The following is an 18929-nucleotide window of genomic DNA, read 5'->3' as shown; positions in this document are numbered from 1 at the left end:
ACAGGCCGAAGTCCGCCCTCCGCAAGTCTAAGGTAGCAGTTCTGCTGACCCCCCTCGCTGCTTCTCCACGTATCAAAAACTCTATCATTTCGTGATCGCTCTGCCCAAGACAGCCTCCAACCATCACATGGCTCACAAGTCCTTCTCTGTTCCTGAACAAGAGGTCCAGCGGGGCACCTTCCCTCGTTGGCTCCCTCACCAGCTGTGTCAGGAAGTTATCCTCTGCCACACGCTCCAGGAACCTCCTGGACTGTTTCCTCTCTGCTGTATTGTATTTCCAGCAGACATCCGGCAGGTTGAAGTCCCCCACAAGAACAAGGGCCAGTGATCGTGGTGCTTCTCCCAGCTACTTATAGAATAGTTCGTCAGTCTCCTCATCCTGGTTGGGTGGTCTGTAACAGACTCCCACCACAATATCTGCCTTGTTGGCCTTCCCCCTGATTCTTACCCATAAACACTCCACCCTACCGTCACCATCATCGAGCGCTAAACTATCCAGACACTCCCTGACGTACAGGGCTACCCCACCGCCTCTCCCGCCTCGTCTGTCCCTCCTGAAGAGGTTATAGCCATCCATCACCGCACTCCAGTCATGCGAGTCCTCCCACCATGTTTCCGTGAAGGCAACCATATCATAGTTTTCCTGGTGTACAATGGCTTCCAACTCCTCCTGTTTGTTGCCCATGCTGCGTGCATTGGTGAAATGGTGATTGGTGCATTGGTGAATCATTAGAGTAAGAATGCTTTGCCTGTGTTAAATCCTTGGTTAGCTTAGACTAAGTGGTTGTCGAGTATTGTTGCAGAAAGCCCAGATCTTGAAAAAAGAAGTAATCTACTTGTGATTTGTGATTTCTAAAGGACAGAGACAGCTCGGGAATGACCGAAAGGAAGCCATCTGCAGGACCCCAGAACCGACCATGGTAAAAGAGCTGCGACCCTTTCTGGGGATGACAGGTTGGTGTCGGTTATGGATTTATAATTATGGACTTTTAGTTAAATCCTTGTACGAACTGTTGAAAAATAGTCAGACACAGTTAACATGGACTGATGAAGCCAAGAGGGCGTTCAAAGAATTGAAATTGGAATTAATGAGAGCTCCAGCTTTGGGCCTGCCAGGCATAACAAAGCCCTTGTGGTTGTTCTCATATGAGACAAGGAGTGGCTTTGGGAATTCTAGCCCAGAGGCTGGGTCCTTATAAACGAGCAGTAGCATATTTTTCCAAACAATTGGATGAGGTGAGTAAAGGATGGCCGGGATGCCTTCGGGCAGTTGCCGCTGTTGTTTTGAAGCTCGAAAATTCAAGAAGCTCGAAAATTGACTTTGAGACAAAAGATGGTTGTGCATACTTCCCATGCTGTAACTTCCGTTTTGGAAGAAAAAGGAGGACATTGGCTGTCACCATCAAGGTTTCTGAAGTATCAAGCAGTCCTGATGGAACAGGACGATATAGAAATCGTTATATCTGCTGTTATTAACCCCTCTTCTTTTCTAATTAATAAGCAGGAAATGGAGACTGTTGCACATGATTGTGTAGAAACCATTGAGACCGTATACGCAAGCAGGCCTGACCTGAAGGACAAGCCACCGGAAGAAGCTGACCACACTTGGTATACCGATGGGAACAGTTTTGTAAAGAATGGAATTTGAATGGAGACAATTTGGTTAGTACGGTTGTTTGTTTGTGCATTTGTATCTGATTTTGATTTACATGTGCGTACGTGGTATACGTATATGTCTGGCATACGCGTATTTGAACATCTCTGATTACTCTATGTCAACATTTACTATCTGGGGATAGTAGTTGTTATGTGCAAGTGTTTGTGTTCCAGTTTTTGTTTTTGTCCTTGTGTTGTATAAATTTAGAATGGGGAACCAGCAAGGCGGAATTTTGAGAGAGAGTCATTTGGGCTGCATTATGGCTCACTCGAAAGATATTGGGCAACCACCTGGAGGGAGTGTGAATCGTAAAACCTTGATAAAATATTGTAACCAGTGGTGGCTTTTATATAAGTTAGAGGATGGAGAAAAAAGGCCTTTTGAATGGAACTTTGAAGTATAACACTTCGTTGCAACTCATGTTGTTTTTGCAGTGAGAAGGAAAATGGGATGAGGTGGTTTATGCAGATGTTTTTCACTCTATGGAATCACCCTGAGTGGCAGAAAGAGTGCGGAATTAGTTTGGCACCCCAGGACCCTATGGTCTTGGCAATAGAAAAGGAGAGAAATAAGCAAAATGGGATCTTGAAAAGGTGTTGTTCAGCGTGTAGCATTGGACAGAGATGTTTGAAAGTTGGTTCCCAGAATGAAAGGTTAGAGGATGTGGATGCGGTGTTTAGTGAACCAGAGAAACGGACGGTTTGAGAGCAGCTAGACTAGTGCAGTACAGGGAATAAGAAATGCTGTCCCAAAATCAGTAAAATTGGTCTAAACTGTATAAGATAAAACAAGATAAAAAGGAGTCACCTACTGACTTTTTGAATCGGCTAAAGGAAGGAATGCAGAAATATACTCCTTCAGACCCTACCTCCCAAGAAGGTAAAAGTCAGCTAATATTTCTGGTTTTGGGACAGTCGGTTGATGATATTAGAAGGAAATTACAGAAAGTGCAAAGGGCAGATGCAAGGGACTTGGAAGGTTATTGGAAACTGCTTGGCGAGTGTATCGCAATAGAGATAGTCAAAAGGAAAAACAAATGGGAAAAACGATTGCTAATGCTACAGCAGCTGCTTTGCGCACCGTACAAGGTCAGACATCCCCTCGGAACAACAGCAATGAGGGAAGAGGAGCTATGAGAAGTGGTGCAAGTGCAAGTGCCAAGATGGGCACCCCACCTGCCGTGTTCCTTGGACAGACAGCTGGACGCTCCCACCACCTCTCCCAGACAGACAGACACCTCTCCCCCCGCCACATCCCATGGCAGGAGCGAGTGCGTGTGGCCGGTCTGTGGCCACAGCCAGGGTTTCTCTGGGTGCCAGGGGGGCATGTGGGACCAGGCAGGGAGCACCTCGCTGCCAGCACGGGCAGGGGGTGGCTGGCTGCCCCGGGACGCCGTGCCGGCTACCGCTGTACCTGCGAACTGCCACTGCACGGTGAAGCCGAAGGTGGGCTGCCCCTTGGCACCGGGGCGCTGCTGGGCCCCTTGCAGGGGTGACACCAGGATCTGCTTGTTGGTGGCCGCCACGGCGGTGTGGTAGGAGCCCGAGAAGATCCCAGCCGCGTCCAGGGCCGAGAGGGTCATGTTGGAGCCCAGCTCGTTCCTCCACAGGCCCTGCAGCTCGCACTGGGGACCGGGGGTCGTGCCGGCACCTTGGGCAGTGCCGAGCCACGGCCCCCCCCTCCAGCTTGCCTGGGCAGCGGGATGCGTGCCCCACGTCTCTGGGGCCGGCACGGCCCCTCCGCACGGCAGCTGGGACCGGGGGCACGGGCAAGCCAGGGCCAGCACCTCTCCCTCCCGTGGCAGGGCAGTGCAGAGCTGGGGGTGCTGGGTACCCCCCGACCAGGGGTAGGTGACCGACACTACCCCCGGGGACAGCACAGCCAGAGCTGGCAGCCCCCTCGGTCATGCACGCTGCACCCTGGGGTGGCATGGCACGGCACAGCACGGCACAGCAGGGCACAGCATGGCACGGCACAGCAGGGCACAGCATGGCACGGCACAGCACGGCACAGCACGGCACAGCACAGCACGGCATGGCAGGGCACAGCACAGCATGGCACAGCACGGCACCAGACAGCACAGCACGGCACAGCAAGAGCAGGCAGCCCCTCGGCCCTTCACGCTGCACCCCAGGGATGGCACGGCACAGCACGGCACAGCACGGCACAGCATGGCACAGCATGGCACGGCACAGCACAGCACAGCAAGAGCGTGCAGCCCCTTGGACACAACCACTGCGCTGGGATGGCACAGCACAGCACGGCATGGCACAGTGTGAAAGCATGCAACCCCCTCGGCCATGCACACTGTTCCCCAGGGGAGGCACGGCACAGCACAGCACAGCACAGCATGGCACGGCACGGCACGGCACAGCACGGCACGGCACGGCACAGCACGGCACGGCACAGCACGGCACAGCATGGCACGGCACAGCAGGGCACAGCATGGCACGGCACAGCACGGCACAGCAAGAGCGTGCAGCCCCTTGGACACAAACACTGTGCTGGGATGGCACAGCACAGCACGGCATGGCACAGTGTGAAAGCATGCAACCCTCTCGGCCATGCACACTGTTCCCCAGGGGAGGCACGGCACAGCACAGCATGGCACGGCACGGCACGGCACGGCACGGCACAGCACGGCACAGCACGGCATGGCAGGGCACAGCACAGCATGGCACAGCACAGCACCAGGCAGCACAGCACGGCACAGCACAGCACGGCACAGCAAGAGCAGGCAGCCCCTCGGCCCTTCACGCTGCACCCCAGGGATGGCACGGCACAGCATGGCACAGCACGGCACAGCACGGCACAGCATGGCACAGCACAGCACAGCACGGCACAGCGTGGCACAGCACGGCACAGCACGGCACAGCATGGCACAGCACGGCACAGCATGGCACAGCACGGCACAGCACGGCACAGCATGGCACAGCATGGCACAGCACGGCACAGCATGGCACAGCACGGCACAGCACGGCACAGCACGGCACAGCATGGCACAGCCGGGGCGTGCAGCCCCTCATCCAGTCACTCTGCACCCTGGGGACAGCACAGCATGGCACGGCACGGCACGGCACAGCAGGGGCAGGCAGACCCCCGGCCGGGCGCTGCCCGCAGGCTGCCCTTACCTTCCTGGCAGCAGCGGCGTGGGGGCCGAGCAGGGCCAGGGCAAGCAGGACGCAGCAGCTGAGGCTCCCCATGGCAGCAGCGGCGGCAGCGGAGCCGTGCACGGTGCCCTGGCTCTGGTTGCGCTGCTGCCCCGCGCCCGCTCGGCCCCTTTTATAGCGGAGAGGGCTGCAGTCGGGCAGTGGCCGCCCATGCTGGGCCTCCTGCCAAGGGCCACCCTGGTGGGAGATGGGCCACCAGCCACCACGCCAGACTGAGCAAAGTCACCTTTTGCGTTCACGGCCGCAATGGTCATGTTGGAGCCCAGGTCGTTCCTCCAGTGCCCGGTCAGCACGCACTGGAGCAGAGGAGACTCAGCGCTGGTGCCGCAGCACAGCCCGGGCACGGGCAGGGCGGCAGGAGCGGGCACCCCCAGGAGCCGCAGAGGGGAAGCTGGACAGGCCACAGGTCCCTCGTCCACCCAAGAGTATGTACTGCCAAGTGTGATGAGCGCAGCCGTGGGCTGGGGAGGCAGGTCGCATCTGGGAGGGCGTCCCAGCTCCTGGCCAGCCCCAGAAAGGGCTGGGGACCCGGCCGAGGAGCTCCTCCATCCTCCCAGGATGACAGTCCATGCTTGCAAGGCTGCAGCCAGAGCTGGGCAAGGAGAGAGGCAGAGGAGCAGAGCAGGGTGTACAGTCCCAACCAGGGGGCTGGCATGGACATGGTGGAGGGGCCAGGAGCTACGGGACTTCATTTATAAGTGAAGTGATAGGCTTGAAAATCAGATTTATTCTTTTGTCATCACTGCAGCGTGGCTGGGTACCAGTCTGTGCCTGTGCACCCACCGGGAGCGACCAGCCATGGAGTCCCTGAGTGACCTGGGAACTCCCTGGCTCCGTCTGCTTAGGTGGGACAACAGCTGGACTGAGACAGATGATGGGCACTGAGATGCTGGGCACTGAGATGTTCAGTGTTGAGACATTCGTAAACAGTAGATAGGAACAGTCCCTGCAGAAATGGTTGCACAGGACAGTCTTCTGCACGTGGTTAAGACACCTAAGTGCTGGAGGACCCCTGCAACGGAGACTCCTTCTCCATCCGGACAGTGACCAACTGTCTGAGGGATTTGATCCACTATGCGAGCATGCCAAGATCCCAGTAAATTAGTTTTTCTTTTTTTAACCGATACACTATGTGCGAGCACCTGTGCAACACAGACATGGCAGCAGCAATATACTGCGCATGATGGCAAGGTGCTTCCTGCCTCCTCCTGCTCCCCGTGCCCCTGAAGGCATTCACGGTGCGTGAATGACCATGACCAAGACCAAGGCTTGCCGTGCAGCAGCAATGGTTGGTTTTCCTCCCAGAGGGAGGTCTGCAGCGGAACTGAAGGGGACCCTGCTGCTCACCTTGGCTGTGCCGATGAGCCCGAGCTGGAAGGAGGCAAATAGTGCTGGGTCTGCGGCTCAGAGAGGCAGAGCAGACGTGAGCAGTGTGCAAAGCACTGCGAGCAGGTCTTGCAGCTGGGTAAAACCCAGTGCTGATGAATGCCCCATGCCCACGGGGAAACATCCTCAGCCACAGGCCCCCCCCCCAGACCCCCGCAGCACCCCTGGCACACCATGCCCTATCACCTGCCATCCCAAAACCGAGATGCTGGATGCCTCGCAGCCTTGCTGCGTGCCCTGCTATAGGGACTGGCCTTGCAAACAGCTCTGCTAGTCCATGCTCGCTGCATTTCTCACCGGTACCATGGCTGCCTGCAAGCGTTTGCAGGCTGCTCAAACCATGGTTAGCACTGCCACCTTGCTGGAGTGCCCCAGGACTGCTGCACAGCCTCCGGAGAGCCCTGCCCCAGGGAAACGTTGACAGGAAGGCGATAATAAAGTCAGGAGGATGCATGCAGTAATGATGCAAGCTTAGCGGGACGTCCCACCGCTGAGCTGGCCACGCTTTGGGGTGAGAGCAGAGTCCTGTGGTCCTTCTGCCACCCTCTTTTCTAATTCTCAGGTTCCTCCAAAGCAGGTAAAAGGCTGCACAGACCAAAGGACACCGTAGCAGAGGGGCTAGCGTAAAGGCATTTTGCTCAGAAAGGCTGTAAGGGAACTGAAAAAGCTGGAGAAATTCCAGGGAGGCACCGAGAAGGAAACAGCAGCATTGCTCCAGGAGCAGAAGGTGGACCCAAGGGAGAAAACATGCAAGTCTGCAACAAGGCAGGCTAAAACACAGAGCAGGTGGAAAACGTGCTAAAGCCACAGACGCTGCAAAGCTCTCCCATGGCGTTCATGGCAGGAAGCCCGGGGGAGCAGCGGGAGGTGGCAGCCCCACCAGCCCACTCCTGCTTTTAGGCTGCTCAAATCCCCAGGCAGGGTGCCAGCGTGGGGAGTGCAGCACCGTTTGGGGTTGTTTTGGGACTGGACAGCTTGAAGACCAAGTTTCAGATTCAGACCCAGAGCTGAGTTTTCTGGAAATCATTCCTTTCAGCGGGGAGGGGTGACTCAGGCAGCACCAGCACTGCGCGTTACAGTAAGTCACCAACTCTGGCAGGCAGGGGTTTGGGGCTGGATTTGCTGGATGTCTGCTTTCCAGCAAATTACACATATTTCCCTAGGAAGAGTTTTGGGGCTGGATGTGCCGCGGCTACCGGCGCAGTGCTGCCGGTACAGCGCAGCCCTCGCCGCTCACCAGGAGCGTGGGCACAGCCTAGATCCCGCACCTGCCTGCCTGGGGGCTGCCTCAGAGCGGGGGAGGGTCCCAGCCGGTTTTTTGGGGTGCAGGAGGGCCCCCCAGCTTACCCTCCCATCGCACTCACCTGGCATCAAGCAGGAAAGAGCCAGTGCTGGCCCGTGCTTGGTGTCAGAGGGTCACTTTGGGGATGCACCATCCTATTTGGGCTGGAAGAGGGGCTTTCTTGCAGCCAATCTCTTCCCGGAATAACAGGGTGAGAGCTTCACCCCGCACCCACCACAGTGCTTTAGGCCAGCTGGCCCAGGACATATCCACAGACTGCACAAGCTTGGGTTTAAAGGAAAAAATTCTGATTTTGTTTGGTTTTTGGGGACATCTTCCCCCAGAGCTGAGAACAACCCCGATGCTGGTACACACTGATGCTGCCAAGGGGTCTCCTGGTCTCCCAAGCCCAGCTGAAGTAAGCGGGTTCTCCCTCCTCCTTTCAGCCCAGCCGAGTGAAGAAGTTGCGGCCGGTCCTGTGGGGAAGCAGAAGCCCATCGGTGCCCAGCTGGCAGAGAGGCAGGAGTCCCAGCGGGGTGTCCCTTGGCTCACCTGGTGACTTTCCAGTCACTGGGCAGGAAAACTTCTTCCAGGTGACAGTGAAGCCGAAGGCGACCGTCCTCATCCAAGTGCTGGGAGCCAACGAGGGGGGACGGCCCATGGGTTTCTAGGGGCTCAACACAGCAGTGTGGTGCTCGCCGGAGAAGTTGCCCCGGCTGTCAACTGCGGACACATGCATCCTGGAGCTCAGCTCATTCTCCCACCAGCCGGTCAGGTCACACTGCTGGGGGACGAGCAGATGCGTGCCTGGGGGCTGCCCGCACACAGCCCCCCCCCCCCCCCGCCCCACGGGCTGAGCTCCCTGCCTGTGCCCCCCTGATGCCCACGGGGTGCTGGCCTCACCTTGCCGTTCCTTGCGGGGTGTTTCTGCTCACGGCTCGGCCACCCCTATGTGTTGGTCGCCTTTGCCTCCGTGCCAGCCTTTTCTCCCCTGGGGATCTCAACTGCCTGGCAGAGGAGCTTGGAAAAGAAAGAAAACACAGGGACAAGCTGTGGGTAGCGGCACAGCAGGGTGTTTCCGGAGCTCTGTGAGTGCTCAGGCACTCGTTTTTAAAAGACATGATTTCTAAAGTCGACGCCATCTCAGCAATGTCAGGAGGGCCAAAAGCTGTGGTAAGCTGAGCAGAAGGGAAGAGGTGAAGAGGAAAAGCTAAAGGCAGGAGCCCCAGAGAGGCAGGAATACAGGCAGGACCCCTGCTCCAGCCCTGCCAGGTGAGCTGTGCGACCCCAGGACACATCTGCCTGTGCGTGTCGGGGACGTGTGCCGTGCTCAGCACATTCGTGTGGCACAAGTGGAGAGCCCGCTGGGACAGGCAGAGCCCTCGGGTTCATGGCGGGCTCCTGCATGGGCAAGGAGGCGGCACGGCCAGTGCCCTGCGGCATCCACCTGCGAGGCTCCGGCTCCTGCTCCGAGCACTGCCTGTTCTCTCCCACGCTGCAACTCCCCGGGCAGGGGAAAGCCACCCCCTGGGGCAGGGTCCCCAGGTTACCCCTGCCACAACTGCCCCGCATGTCTCCGCGGCGGGGGTCCCCACATGCGTGCCCCCCTGCACCAGGGAAGGCATCCCCGTGCCCACCCCTCCCGGGGACCCAGAGAACCCCGGAGCATCCCCCCCTACTGGGAGCACCCGCCTGGGCAGGAGCTCCCGTCGGTGTCCTCCCAAGAGCAGGGGGGCCCCCTGCTGCCGGGGATTCCTCCCGCGGGTGCGTCTCCCACGCGTGTCGTGTCCCCCTCCCAAGCGCTGCAGCTCCTGCATGTGCCCCCCCCCCGGGCTCCCCGCTCCCGCCTGGCTCCCCGCCGCTGCCTTCCCGGAAACTCCCGGGGGGCACTGGCGGGAGGGACGGGGACGGCGAAAGGGACGGGGACGGGGATGGGGACCGGGGTGGGGACAGGGCGAGGACGGGGGTCAGACGGGGATGGGGATGAGGATGGAGAGGGTGATGGTGGGGATGGAGACGGGGATGGAGACGGGGACAAGGGTGGGGACAGGGCTGGGGATGGACGCGGGGACAGGGCTGGGGCTGTAGACAGGGCTGACTGGAGCTGCCCACTGACGTGGCCCAGCCCGGGGGTCCCTGGCCTGGGTCCCAGTGTCTCCTGGCTGAGGGCTGTGCCTGGGCTTCACCCCTGCCTTGCAGGAGCCCCTGCACCCCAAACCGCACCCTGGTCACCACAGGGGACGGAGAGCAGGACGGGGAGTCGCGGGGGCAGGGCGAGGGGGTGTGCGCAGGGATGGCTGGTGATGTGCAGTGGCTCCGGGGATTTGGCAGACGGAGGAAGCAAACCTGCCACAACAGCAACAGGAAAACCCCAGGGCATTGCGGGCCGGAGGTGGGCAGCCCTGCTCGCACGTACCAGGGAGAACAAAAGGCCAGCAAATGTCGGGGCAGGATCAGACCAGGGTGTACTGCTGCTGCGGAGGAGCAGGACAGCTGCTGAAGGATCAAGGACAGAGCCGTATGGGAAGCGGGGCCAGGATGGGGGATGTCTGGGGCAGCTGACAAGTGCGGCTTGGGGGGCGGTGGCACTATCAGTGCTGGCTTGCTGTAAACCCTCTGGTTTTGCTTTCTGTTTCTGTTGCCCTGTTGAGCAAGCAGGCTGCTTACATCATGTCCTATCCTGTGGGCTGCCTTCTTAGGAGACGCCAAGAGACAGGGAATTTGCAGCCGTGGGGGTGATGAAAGGCCAGACGTGAAGTCTTACTCCCCGGGGGTTCCGCACGGTTCTCAGTGGCCCCGTGTCATCGGGTGGGGTCCCCCCACCAGGGCTCCCAGCCTCATCCTCCCACTCCCACTGGGGTCCCGAGGCTTTAACCTCACAGACTGTTTGGAGAAGTGTTTGGGACCCACTCATGCTGCTGGTGACAGCCACAGCGGGCGTTTGGGGAGGGTGAGCGTGAGAATGAGCACAGGGTAGTCAGGGCAGTGCCAAGGATGCCAGCGCGCAACGGGGCTGAACTGAGGGGCTGCGTGTGGAAGGCGGGGGTGAGGATGAGGGTGCAGGGGTGAGGATGAAGGTGCAGGGGTGAGGATGAGGATGCGGGGGTGAAGATGAGGATGCAGGGGTGAGGATGAGGATGCAGGGGTGGCTTTTGATCGAAAGCTGAACCACCAGGCATGTCAGCCAGTTGGGCTTGGCCGGTACAGGCATATCCTGCATAGGCTCTGGTCTGTGGACTCTCCAGGAGCCGTGGGGGCTGAGAGCAGCCCCAGAGCACAGCAGGGAAGGAGGGAGCGGAGCAGAGGCTGAGGAAGGCTGGGGAGGAGCGGGCACACCGTGGGAGGAAGAGGATGGTGGACAGGCCCTGACGCTTTCCCGGGGCTCTGTGTGCTCGCTGCCCCCAGGTTCCTGCCCCATCAACAGTCTCCTCCCTCGGCAGCCCTGCAGACACCAGGCTGCAATCTCCTTCGAACCTCTTCCTCCCCGCACAGCTTCTCCTCAGGGTGCTCGGGGGCACCCGAGTTAGGAGCTACGGGTTAGGGAACTGGTGAGTTAGAAACTTCATGAGTTGCTGAAGTGATGAATTAGTGAGTTCATGTGTTAAATGGGTCCGTGCAAAGGGCACTGGGCCCTTGTTGGATGTGTTTATTTGTTTTCTTTCCTAATGAGCTGATAAATGTACAGGCGACATTTTCCTGTGAATTTGGGTACCTGAAGGGAGCCTTATCCTGTTCCACCCTCTGGCTGATGGGGTAACAGCCAGTTAGTGGGAAATACATGCTTATGTACATATATACATCAGGGATCCCTCCCATATCTGGCCTTAGCCACCCACTCTGCCCAGTAGCTGCCCTGGAGCCCCAGGTCCCTCCCCTGGTCCCTCCAGCCTGGACTTTGGACCACCCCAACACCGCAGGCTCCCAGCCCGTGACCGTGTTCCCCTCTACGGAGGCTGGCATGCAGCCCTCCCCCATGCGTGCACCCAGGACCAAGTCTCCCACCCAGAATGGTAGCTGGAAATGGAGTTTAATGGGAAGACTGGGCAGACTGGGCTGCAGAGGTGCAGGATGAGGCCAGGCGAGTGTGCTGGCTTGCCTGCACGCAGCCTTCACCCCGACCCCCGGCCGTGGGGCATCCTGCTGCTCCATGCCAGGGATGCTGCCCGGGGCCACCCGCCGCAGGGCCCCTGCAGGTGCCTCAAATGGGTGCACGGGCAAGAAGGCACCTGCCGAGGCCCAAAGCCATGGCTGGGAAGCAGGATTACTCAGCTGCTGTGCTCCCCTTGTGCCCCAGCCCCATCCCTCCCAGCCCCCTGAAACACCACTCTGCCCTCCCCGAGCCACCGCCTGTTGCCCACCTTGCCCTGCCCACGGTCACAGAGCGGCTTCTTGCACCCCAGGGACACACAGGGCACGGCTCTCTGCCAGGCAGAGAAGGTTTTATTCGGCTCCGTGTGCAGGGGCAGCAAACTTTGGGAAGGAGGGGGCCCGCCAGCAGGCTGCTGGGAGACACTGGGAGGCACTGGGAGGAAGCAGGGCAGGGCGAGGGTGTGCTTCCTGGCCAGGATGCTGGCAGCAGGCGGGAGCCTGGCCCGGGACCAGGGCAGCAGGGAGCCTCGGGGATGCAGGCGGGACAGCAGGGTGCAGGCAGCTCCGGTCCCTGCTCCCATCACTTGACGCGGGTGAAGACGGAGGTGCCGACCCTGCGGGGAAGCCGTGTCAGCAGGAGGGCAGGCAGGGCTGCGGGGAGGGAGGGCAGGGTCAGGGCTCACCTGGTGGCTTTCCAGGCGTCCCTGCGGGATGGGACCTCTTCCCGCAGAAGCCACACGGTCTCCAGCGTCTCCTTCCCGCGGCGGTCCACAAAGCACTGGCCCACAAAGGCGGTGGTGGACTCTGGTGGGGTTCAAGTGGGGCACAGGGGGCTCAGAGCCTGAGTCTCCTGACACGGAAACCTTGGCCACCTGATCCTGCCAGACAGACAGACAGACAGACAGCCCCCACCACCACCACATGCGCTGTACAGACAGATGGACCTGCCTGCCACATTGCCCGCATGGGTGGCTTCTACATCGCCTGGAGGGATAGATGGGCACCCCACCTGCCGTGTTCCTTGGACAGACAGCTGGACGCTCCCACCACCTCTCCCAGACAGACAGACACCTCTCCCCCCGCCACATCCCATGGCAGGAGCGAGTGCGTGTGGCCGGTCTGTGGCCACAGCCAGGGTTTCTCTGGGTGCCAGGGGGGCATGTGGGACCAGGCAGGGAGCACCTCGCTGCCAGCACGGGCAGGGGGTGGCTGGCTGCCCCGGGACGCCGTGCCGGCTACCGCTGTACCTGCGAACTGCCACTGCACGGTGAAGCCGAAGGTGGGCTGCCCCTTGGCACCGGGGTGCTGCTGGGCCCCTTGCAGGGGTGACACCAGGATCTGCTTGTTGGTGGCCGCCACGGCGGTGTGGTAGGAGCCCGAGAAGATCCCAGCCGCATCCAGGGCCGAGAGGGTCATGTTGGAGCCCAGCTCGTTCCTCCACAGGCCCTGCAGCTCGCACTGGGGACCGGGGGTCGTGCCGGCACCTTGGGCAGTGCCGAGCCACGGCCCCCCCCTCCAGCTTGCCTGGGCAGCGGGATGCGTGCCCCACGTCTCTGGGGCCGGCACGGCCCCTCCGCACGGCAGCTGGGACCGGGGGCACGGGCAAGCCAGGGCCAGCACCTCTCCCTCCCGTGGCAGGGCAGTGCAGAGCTGGGGGTGCTGGGTACCCCCCGACCAGGGGTAGGTGACCGACACTACCCCCGGGGACAGCACAGCCAGAGCTGGCAGCCCCCTCGGTCATGCACGCTGCACCCTGGGGTGGCATGGCACGGCACAGCACGGCACAGCATGGCACGGCACAGCACGGCACAGCAAGAGCGTGCAGCCCCTTGGACACAAACACTGTGCTGGGATGGCACAGCACAGCACGGCATGGCACAGTGTGAAAGCATGCAACCCCCTCGGCCATGCACACTGTTCCCCAGGGGAGGCACGGCACAGCACAGCATGGCACGGCACGGCACGGCACAGCACGGCACAGCACGGCATGGCAGGGCACAGCACAGCATGGCACAGCACGGCACCAGACAGCACAGCACGGCACAGCAAGAGCAGGCAGCCCCTCGGCCCTTCACGCTGCACCCCAGGGATGGCACGGCACAGCACGGCACAGCATGGCACAGCGTGGCACAGCACGGCACAGCATGGCACAGCACGGCACAGCACGGCACAGCACGGCACGGCACGGCACAGCACGGCACAGCCGGGGCGTGTAGCCCCTCATCCAGTCACTCTGCACCCTGGGGACAGCACAGCACGGCACAGCGTGGCACAGCACGGCACAGCACGGCACAGCATGGCACGGCACGGCACAGCACGGCACAGCCGGGGCGTGCAGCCCCTCATCCAGTCACTCTGCACCCTGGGGACAGCACAGCATGGCACGGCACGGCACGGCACAGCAGGGGCAGGCAGACCCCCGGCCGGGCGCTGCCCGCAGGCTGCCCTTACCTTCCTGGCAGCAGCGGCGTGGGGGCCGAGCAGGGCCAGGGCAAGCAGGACGCAGCAGCTGAGGCTCCCCATGGCAGCAGCGGCGGCAGCGGAGCCGTGCACGGTGCCCTGGCTCTGCTTGCGCTGCTGCCCCGCGCCCGCTCGGCCCCTTTTATAGCGGAGAGGGCTGCAGTCGGGCAGTGGCCGCCCATGCTGGGCCTCCTGCCAAGGGCCACCCTGGTGGGAGATGGGCCACCAGCCACCACGCCAGACTGAGCGGGGTCCTGCTCCCGCGGGCAAGGTGGGGGTCTCGAGGGAGCGTGGCGGGTGGTGAGGGCTGCGATAGAGGAGATGAGGTCATGGGGGGCGGTCACGGCAGGGGACACACACCGGGCCTCGGGGACGGTGACAGGAGATGCCATGGGATGCCGTGTTGGGGACGGGGAAGGAGGGCACTGAGCCACGACACGACAGGAGCCGGCTGGGTGTTTGCAGTAAAGCTTTATTGGCAGAAGCGGGTGGGGGGGCAGGAGGGGGGGTCCGCACCCCCGGTGCTGCTGCCGGTCCGGGAACCCCTGCGCAGCCACCCTCACTCCTTCTGCGGCTGCAGGCGGGTGAAGACGTTGGTGCCGACCCTGCGGGACAGACGGACGAGACATAAGGGTGGGAAATGCACCGTTGCACAGGGCAAGTGCACCCTCCCAGTGCCGAACACCCACCCAGCCCCATCCCACCCCCTAGCAGCCTTTGCACCTTAGCGGGACCCCCAGGGAGACCGTGCACGGGTACCCCGACCTTGGTCACCCCCGCACTGGCAGCGGCTCTGCCGAGCGCTGAGCACCACGGGGTGGGGGAGCCCCAACCTGCCGGGGGTGCGCAGGGGACCTGCCCGGGGCAGGGACGGGGGCTCACCTGGTGGCTTTCCAGTCGTCCATGATGTTGCCCACACTTGACCGCAGCAGCCACATGGTTTTCAAAACCTCCCTTCCCTTCTCGTCCACAAAGCACTGGCCCGTGAAGACGGTGACGGAGTCTGCAGGGATGGGACGGGAGGTGGCGGTGAGCGTGGCCGGGGCAGCAGGCCAGTGCTGAGCCATGGCCCTGCAGCCTGCCCCAGCGCAGGGGACAGTAGACCCGGGCTGTCCCTGCCCTCTGGGGACAGCTGTGACGGGGCGAGCAGGCAGGAGGGGTCAGAGAGCTGGGGGTCTCGCATGGAGATGGGCAGAGAGCAGCAGGGCTCAGCCCCTGGAGCACCCTCTGCGCCCTGGGACTGGGAGGTGACACCAGCCAAGGAGCTCTGGGGTCGAGGACGGGGGAGCACCAGAGGGGATGGGAGGGCATTGGGGACACTGCAGGGGAAGGCAGGGACTCATCAAGGACACTGCAGGCAGGGCAGAAGAGCATCAGGGACATCACAGGGAGGGCAGGGGAGGTCTGGGGACACCGCAGGGAGGCTGGGAAAGGAGAAGCACCTGAAAAGCTCCAGTTGACGGTGAAGCCAAAGGTGGGCTGCCTGTTCTGGTTCGTGTGGTGCTGGGATCCTTGCAGTGGTGACACCTTGATCTCGTTCGTGGTGGCAGTCACGGCCGTGTGGTAGGAGCCGGAGAAGTCACCTTTTGCGTTCACGGCCTCGATGGTCATGTTGGAGCCCAGGTCGTTCCTCCAGCGCCCGGTCAGCACGCACTGGAGCAGAGGAGACTCAGCGCTGGTGCCGCAGCACAGCCCGGGCACGGGCAGGGCGGCAGGAGCGGGCACCCCCAGGAGCAGCAGCCCCCTGCCCACCCTGCCCCGTGCATCCCAGCCCTGCCGTTACCTTTCTTGTAGAGAGGCCGGGAGCCACCAGGGCCAGGCTGAGCACCAGGAGGACGGGAGTCGCTTGCACCATCTCTGCAGAGGGCAGGCAGCTGGCGTACGCGGGGATGTGCTCCTTGCAGGGCTCTGCCAACGTGCCTGCTCTCTCGCCTTTTTATTGCTGCCAGGGCTGCGGGTGGCAGCCCCGGCCAGGGCATTGTGCAATCCGGGTGTTTCCAAATTTGCAGTTCCCAGCCGCATGAGAGGGTGGTTGCAGGCAGATATTCCCAGAAGTTCCTGCTGAAACCATCCATCCTTGCTCACATTTCCCTGGCACCTTGCAGGGAGGCCCTGGCTCCTGCAGGTCAGTGCCTGCCAGGAGGGATGCTCAGCCAGCGAAAGTGCTCTCGGGGGCTGTTCTGCCTCCTGCCCCCCGTTTGCCACCCCACTGCCGTGCCCGGGGTGTATAGGGGTGCCAAGCAGCCTTAACCCCAATGTGCCCCAGGATCAGCTGCGGCACGTGGCCTCACCCTGCTCCTCCTCACCAGGCATCCTCGATCGAACCCACCCAGCACCGGGCTTCTTTTGGGGCTTTGCTTTGTCCCCCCTCAGTACTGAAGCAGCTGCAGATCAGGCTCAAAGCACCCGGTCTCCTCTCGCCTGGGGCTGGAGTGAAGGTTTGCTGCTGTTTTTACAAACTGGCTTTTGTTGGAAGGAAATTATTTTGTTTATGAAAAACAAACATTCCCTGAATATCTTGGACGTCACATTTTAATGCTGACAAAAATTGTATTTACGCAGGGATTCTTAAACAACTTTAAGTAGGTATTTATAAAATTCCCTTTACGTTATGGTAGTTGCTGGCCAGGGAGGCTGAAGTGGCTCAGTTCACACCAGATTTTCTCACCCATTCCTCAATGATGTTCAAGGCGGTCTCCTAAAATATGTGTGTTTTAATTCCCTCAGTCATCTCAGCAAGAGCTGATGGAGCCCCATTCACCAGAAAATGGTGAATGTCCTGGTGAATAGGGCTCCATCACCAGAAAAGAGTTGCCTTGTCTCCTTTTCTTCAAATGGAGACAAGGCAACTCTTTGCAACGTCTCAGAAATACTTCCCAAATTTTGCTTTCCCTTTAATCTCACATTTGAGCCCCAGTTTCTCTGCAACAGTAAAATTCATCGCCGCCCGGGCTGGGAGCGTTGCATCTCTGCTGCTGGCATCTCAACGCTCCCCTCTCCTCTCCGCAGGAGCCCCACGGCCCTCTCGCACCCCTGCCTGCAAGAGCTCCCTGGGCAGAGAGCTGGCTGCCCGTGGGAAATTGCTGCCCCAGTGTTTGCTTCCCTCCGTCTTAGAAATTAACTGCACAACAAGGTAGGTTTTCCCGCACAGCTGCTGTTTGCTTCCCTCCGTCTTGGAAATCAACTGCACAACAAGGTAGGTTTTCCCACACAGCCGCTGTTTGCGTTGGCTGTTTTTTCGGCAGGCAGGCGCTGCCTGGAGCGCGGCCAAGGTTTGTGATAATGAGCAGGGTCAGTCTGGGAAGGTTGCAGGGGGCAGGAGGGGCAGCCATCACCCCCTTGCCATCGCTCCCTCGCCATCATCCCCTCGCCATCATCCCCTCGCCATCATCCCCTCGCCATCATCCCCTGGCCATCACCGTGGTTCAGGGAGCTCCTGCAGGGACCCCACGGCCACCGGTGGGCACGGGGATGGGCAGCACAAGGTCTCCGTGCTGGCTCCGCTGCCGATGGCAACCCACAGCTCATCGACAGCCGTAGGTTTATTTTAGCATCGCACAAACAATATCGGTGCTATCTGCCCGTAGCCTTTATTTTTCCCGTATTTCGCCATCCCTACCCCAGCGGCGTGTCTCGCGGGTGCAAGGATGAGCTCAGTGCTCAAGGAGACAGATTTCTTGGCCGGTCTCAGCCGAGCCAAAACCAAAACGAGCTGAGAGCTGGGGTATCTCTGTGGGGTTTGCACCCTCCAAAGGGCAGCCAGCGAAGCGGCTCGGGCTGGTAATCATTACCATGGCTGAATCCTGCAATGCCATGCCTGCGCCCTGGCGCAGCAGGGAGCGGGCAAGGGGGAATGGGCCGGCAGGGAAGAAGTCCAAAGCGGAAAGTGCTGAAGTTGGCAGGGCTGCGGTTTAAACCCGGGTATGTCGGGGCCAAGAAGGGGTAATGAATAATAGGAAGAAAAAGGGTTATTGAATAATTAAACTTGCTGCTCAAACTGGGATTGAGTCAGCCTTGAAATACAGTAGTACAGGCAAATGTTAGATGAAATCGTATCTGTAACCAAGGATTGTCCTCCCAGCCCGCAGCTGTGCCCATGCAGAAGTTGCTCAAAGCTGAGCCTATCAGATACAAGTTTTATTGAGGTGATACGGTCAAAAGGGGAGGAAAGAGCAGAAATATTCCTTGGTACACACTGAACACCCCAACCTTTGAAAGAAAGCCTGCCTAACCTATCGCCTAGGTTAAGGAGCAATGTTGAGGTTAAGGAGCTAAGGGTTGCAGCAATAAAACCCAGCCCAGTCAGAAGCTGTGCTGGCTTCGGTACCTGCTTTTGTCCCTTGCCAGCTGGATTGGGACGCTACCGTCCCCAGTGGCTACCAACACAAGTCCAATGGAGGCGGGCACCCCAGATGAGCCACGCCAGTGTCCTGGCACCCCCGTCCCCTCCAGCCTCGCCACGGTGACCCTAAGGGAGAGCATCTCCATCCCTCTCCATCAGCTGTGGGCTCTGCCATGGGAGGACAACACTGGCTGGTCCCGGGGGGCCACATCCAGGACAACCTGCCCTTTCTGAATAATGTTATTCCTCTAGCCAGGCGGATGCAGGAACACTCCCCTGGGGAGCGAAGAAAAGGCCATTTATCACCCGCTGGCAGCACTGGGCCACCGCAGCAATGTCCTGCCTGCACCAGCTCCCAGGGCGGGCAAGGGCTGAGGGGGGACGGTCACAGGGGCAGGACAGGCCACTTCTCCAGCCCTAATGGCACTTCAGGATTAATGGAGGTCTTTAGAGCAAAAAGCTCTGAAGGGGGCAGAAAGACTATGTAGCCAAACCTGGGGGCAGGGGCCCCTTCCACCCCCTCGAAACCAGGCAGGTGCAGCC

General features: G+C 60.4%; 3 protein-coding genes across 3 annotated transcripts; all 3 read right to left on the bottom strand.

Annotated features, from left to right (window-relative positions):
- Nucleotides 1-2425: 2425 nt before the first annotated feature.
- LOC142402777 (avidin-like) lies at nucleotides 2426-4860 on the bottom strand. The gene is made up of 3 exons (XM_075488603.1): nucleotides 4789-4860; nucleotides 3071-3281; nucleotides 2426-2430 (listed from the first exon to the last, which is right to left on the bottom strand). Exons 1-3 carry the CDS (start codon nucleotides 4858-4860, stop codon nucleotides 2426-2428), a joined length of 288 nt encoding a protein of 95 aa, XP_075344718.1.
- Nucleotides 4861-12164: 7304 nt separating this feature from the next.
- Nucleotides 12165-13039, bottom strand: LOC142421957 (avidin-like). Its single transcript, XM_075527233.1, has 3 exons — nucleotides 12832-13039; nucleotides 12268-12388; nucleotides 12165-12198 (listed from the first exon to the last, which is right to left on the bottom strand). Exons 1-3 carry the CDS (start codon nucleotides 12998-13000, stop codon nucleotides 12165-12167), a joined length of 324 nt encoding a protein of 107 aa, XP_075383348.1. The 5' UTR covers nucleotides 13001-13039.
- A 1465-nt stretch (nucleotides 13040-14504) lies between these two features.
- Nucleotides 14505-15982, bottom strand: LOC142421783 (avidin-like). Its single transcript, XM_075526853.1, has 4 exons — nucleotides 15828-15982; nucleotides 15487-15697; nucleotides 14927-15047; nucleotides 14505-14649 (listed from the first exon to the last, which is right to left on the bottom strand). Exons 1-4 carry the CDS (start codon nucleotides 15897-15899, stop codon nucleotides 14604-14606), a joined length of 450 nt encoding a protein of 149 aa, XP_075382968.1. The 5' UTR covers nucleotides 15900-15982; the 3' UTR covers nucleotides 14505-14603.
- Nucleotides 15983-18929: the final 2947 nt, after the last annotated feature.

The sequence above is a fragment of the Mycteria americana genome, chromosome Z, assembly GCF_035582795.1.
Source record: "Mycteria americana isolate JAX WOST 10 ecotype Jacksonville Zoo and Gardens chromosome Z, USCA_MyAme_1.0, whole genome shotgun sequence".
Classification (NCBI taxonomy): Eukaryota; Metazoa; Chordata; class Aves; order Ciconiiformes; family Ciconiidae; genus Mycteria; species Mycteria americana.
Note: the sequence above shows the minus strand (reverse complement) of the source record. Positions and strands in the feature narration are given on the sequence as shown.

Coding starts and splice junctions, on each gene's coding strand:
- LOC142421783 (XM_075526853.1), bottom strand. CDS start 15,899: ATGGTGCAAGCGACTCCCGTCCTCCTGGTGCTCAGCCTGGCCCTGGTG. Junction 15,048..15,486: donor CGTCAACTGGAGCTTTTCAG/GTGCTTCTCCTT, acceptor CCATCCCTGCAG/ACTCCGTCACCGTCTTCACG. Junction 14,650..14,926: donor GACGACTGGAAAGCCACCAG/GTGAGCCCCCGT, acceptor TCTGTCCCGCAG/GGTCGGCACCAACGTCTTCA.
- LOC142421957 (XM_075527233.1), bottom strand. CDS start 13,000: ATGACCCTCTCGGCCCTGGATGCGGCTGGGATCTTCTCGGGCTCCTAC. Junction 12,389..12,831: donor CGTGCAGTGGCAGTTCGCAG/GTACAGCGGTAG, acceptor GAACCCCACCAG/AGTCCACCACCGCCTTTGTG. Junction 12,199..12,267: donor GACGCCTGGAAAGCCACCAG/GTGAGCCCTGAC, acceptor GCTTCCCCGCAG/GGTCGGCACCTCCGTCTTCA.
- LOC142402777 (XM_075488603.1), bottom strand. CDS start 4,860: ATGGGGAGCCTCAGCTGCTGCGTCCTGCTTGCCCTGGCCCTGCTCGGC. Junction 3,282..4,788: donor ACGCCGCTGCTGCCAGGAAG/GTAAGGGCAGCC, acceptor CCCGGTCCCCAG/TGCGAGCTGCAGGGCCTGTG.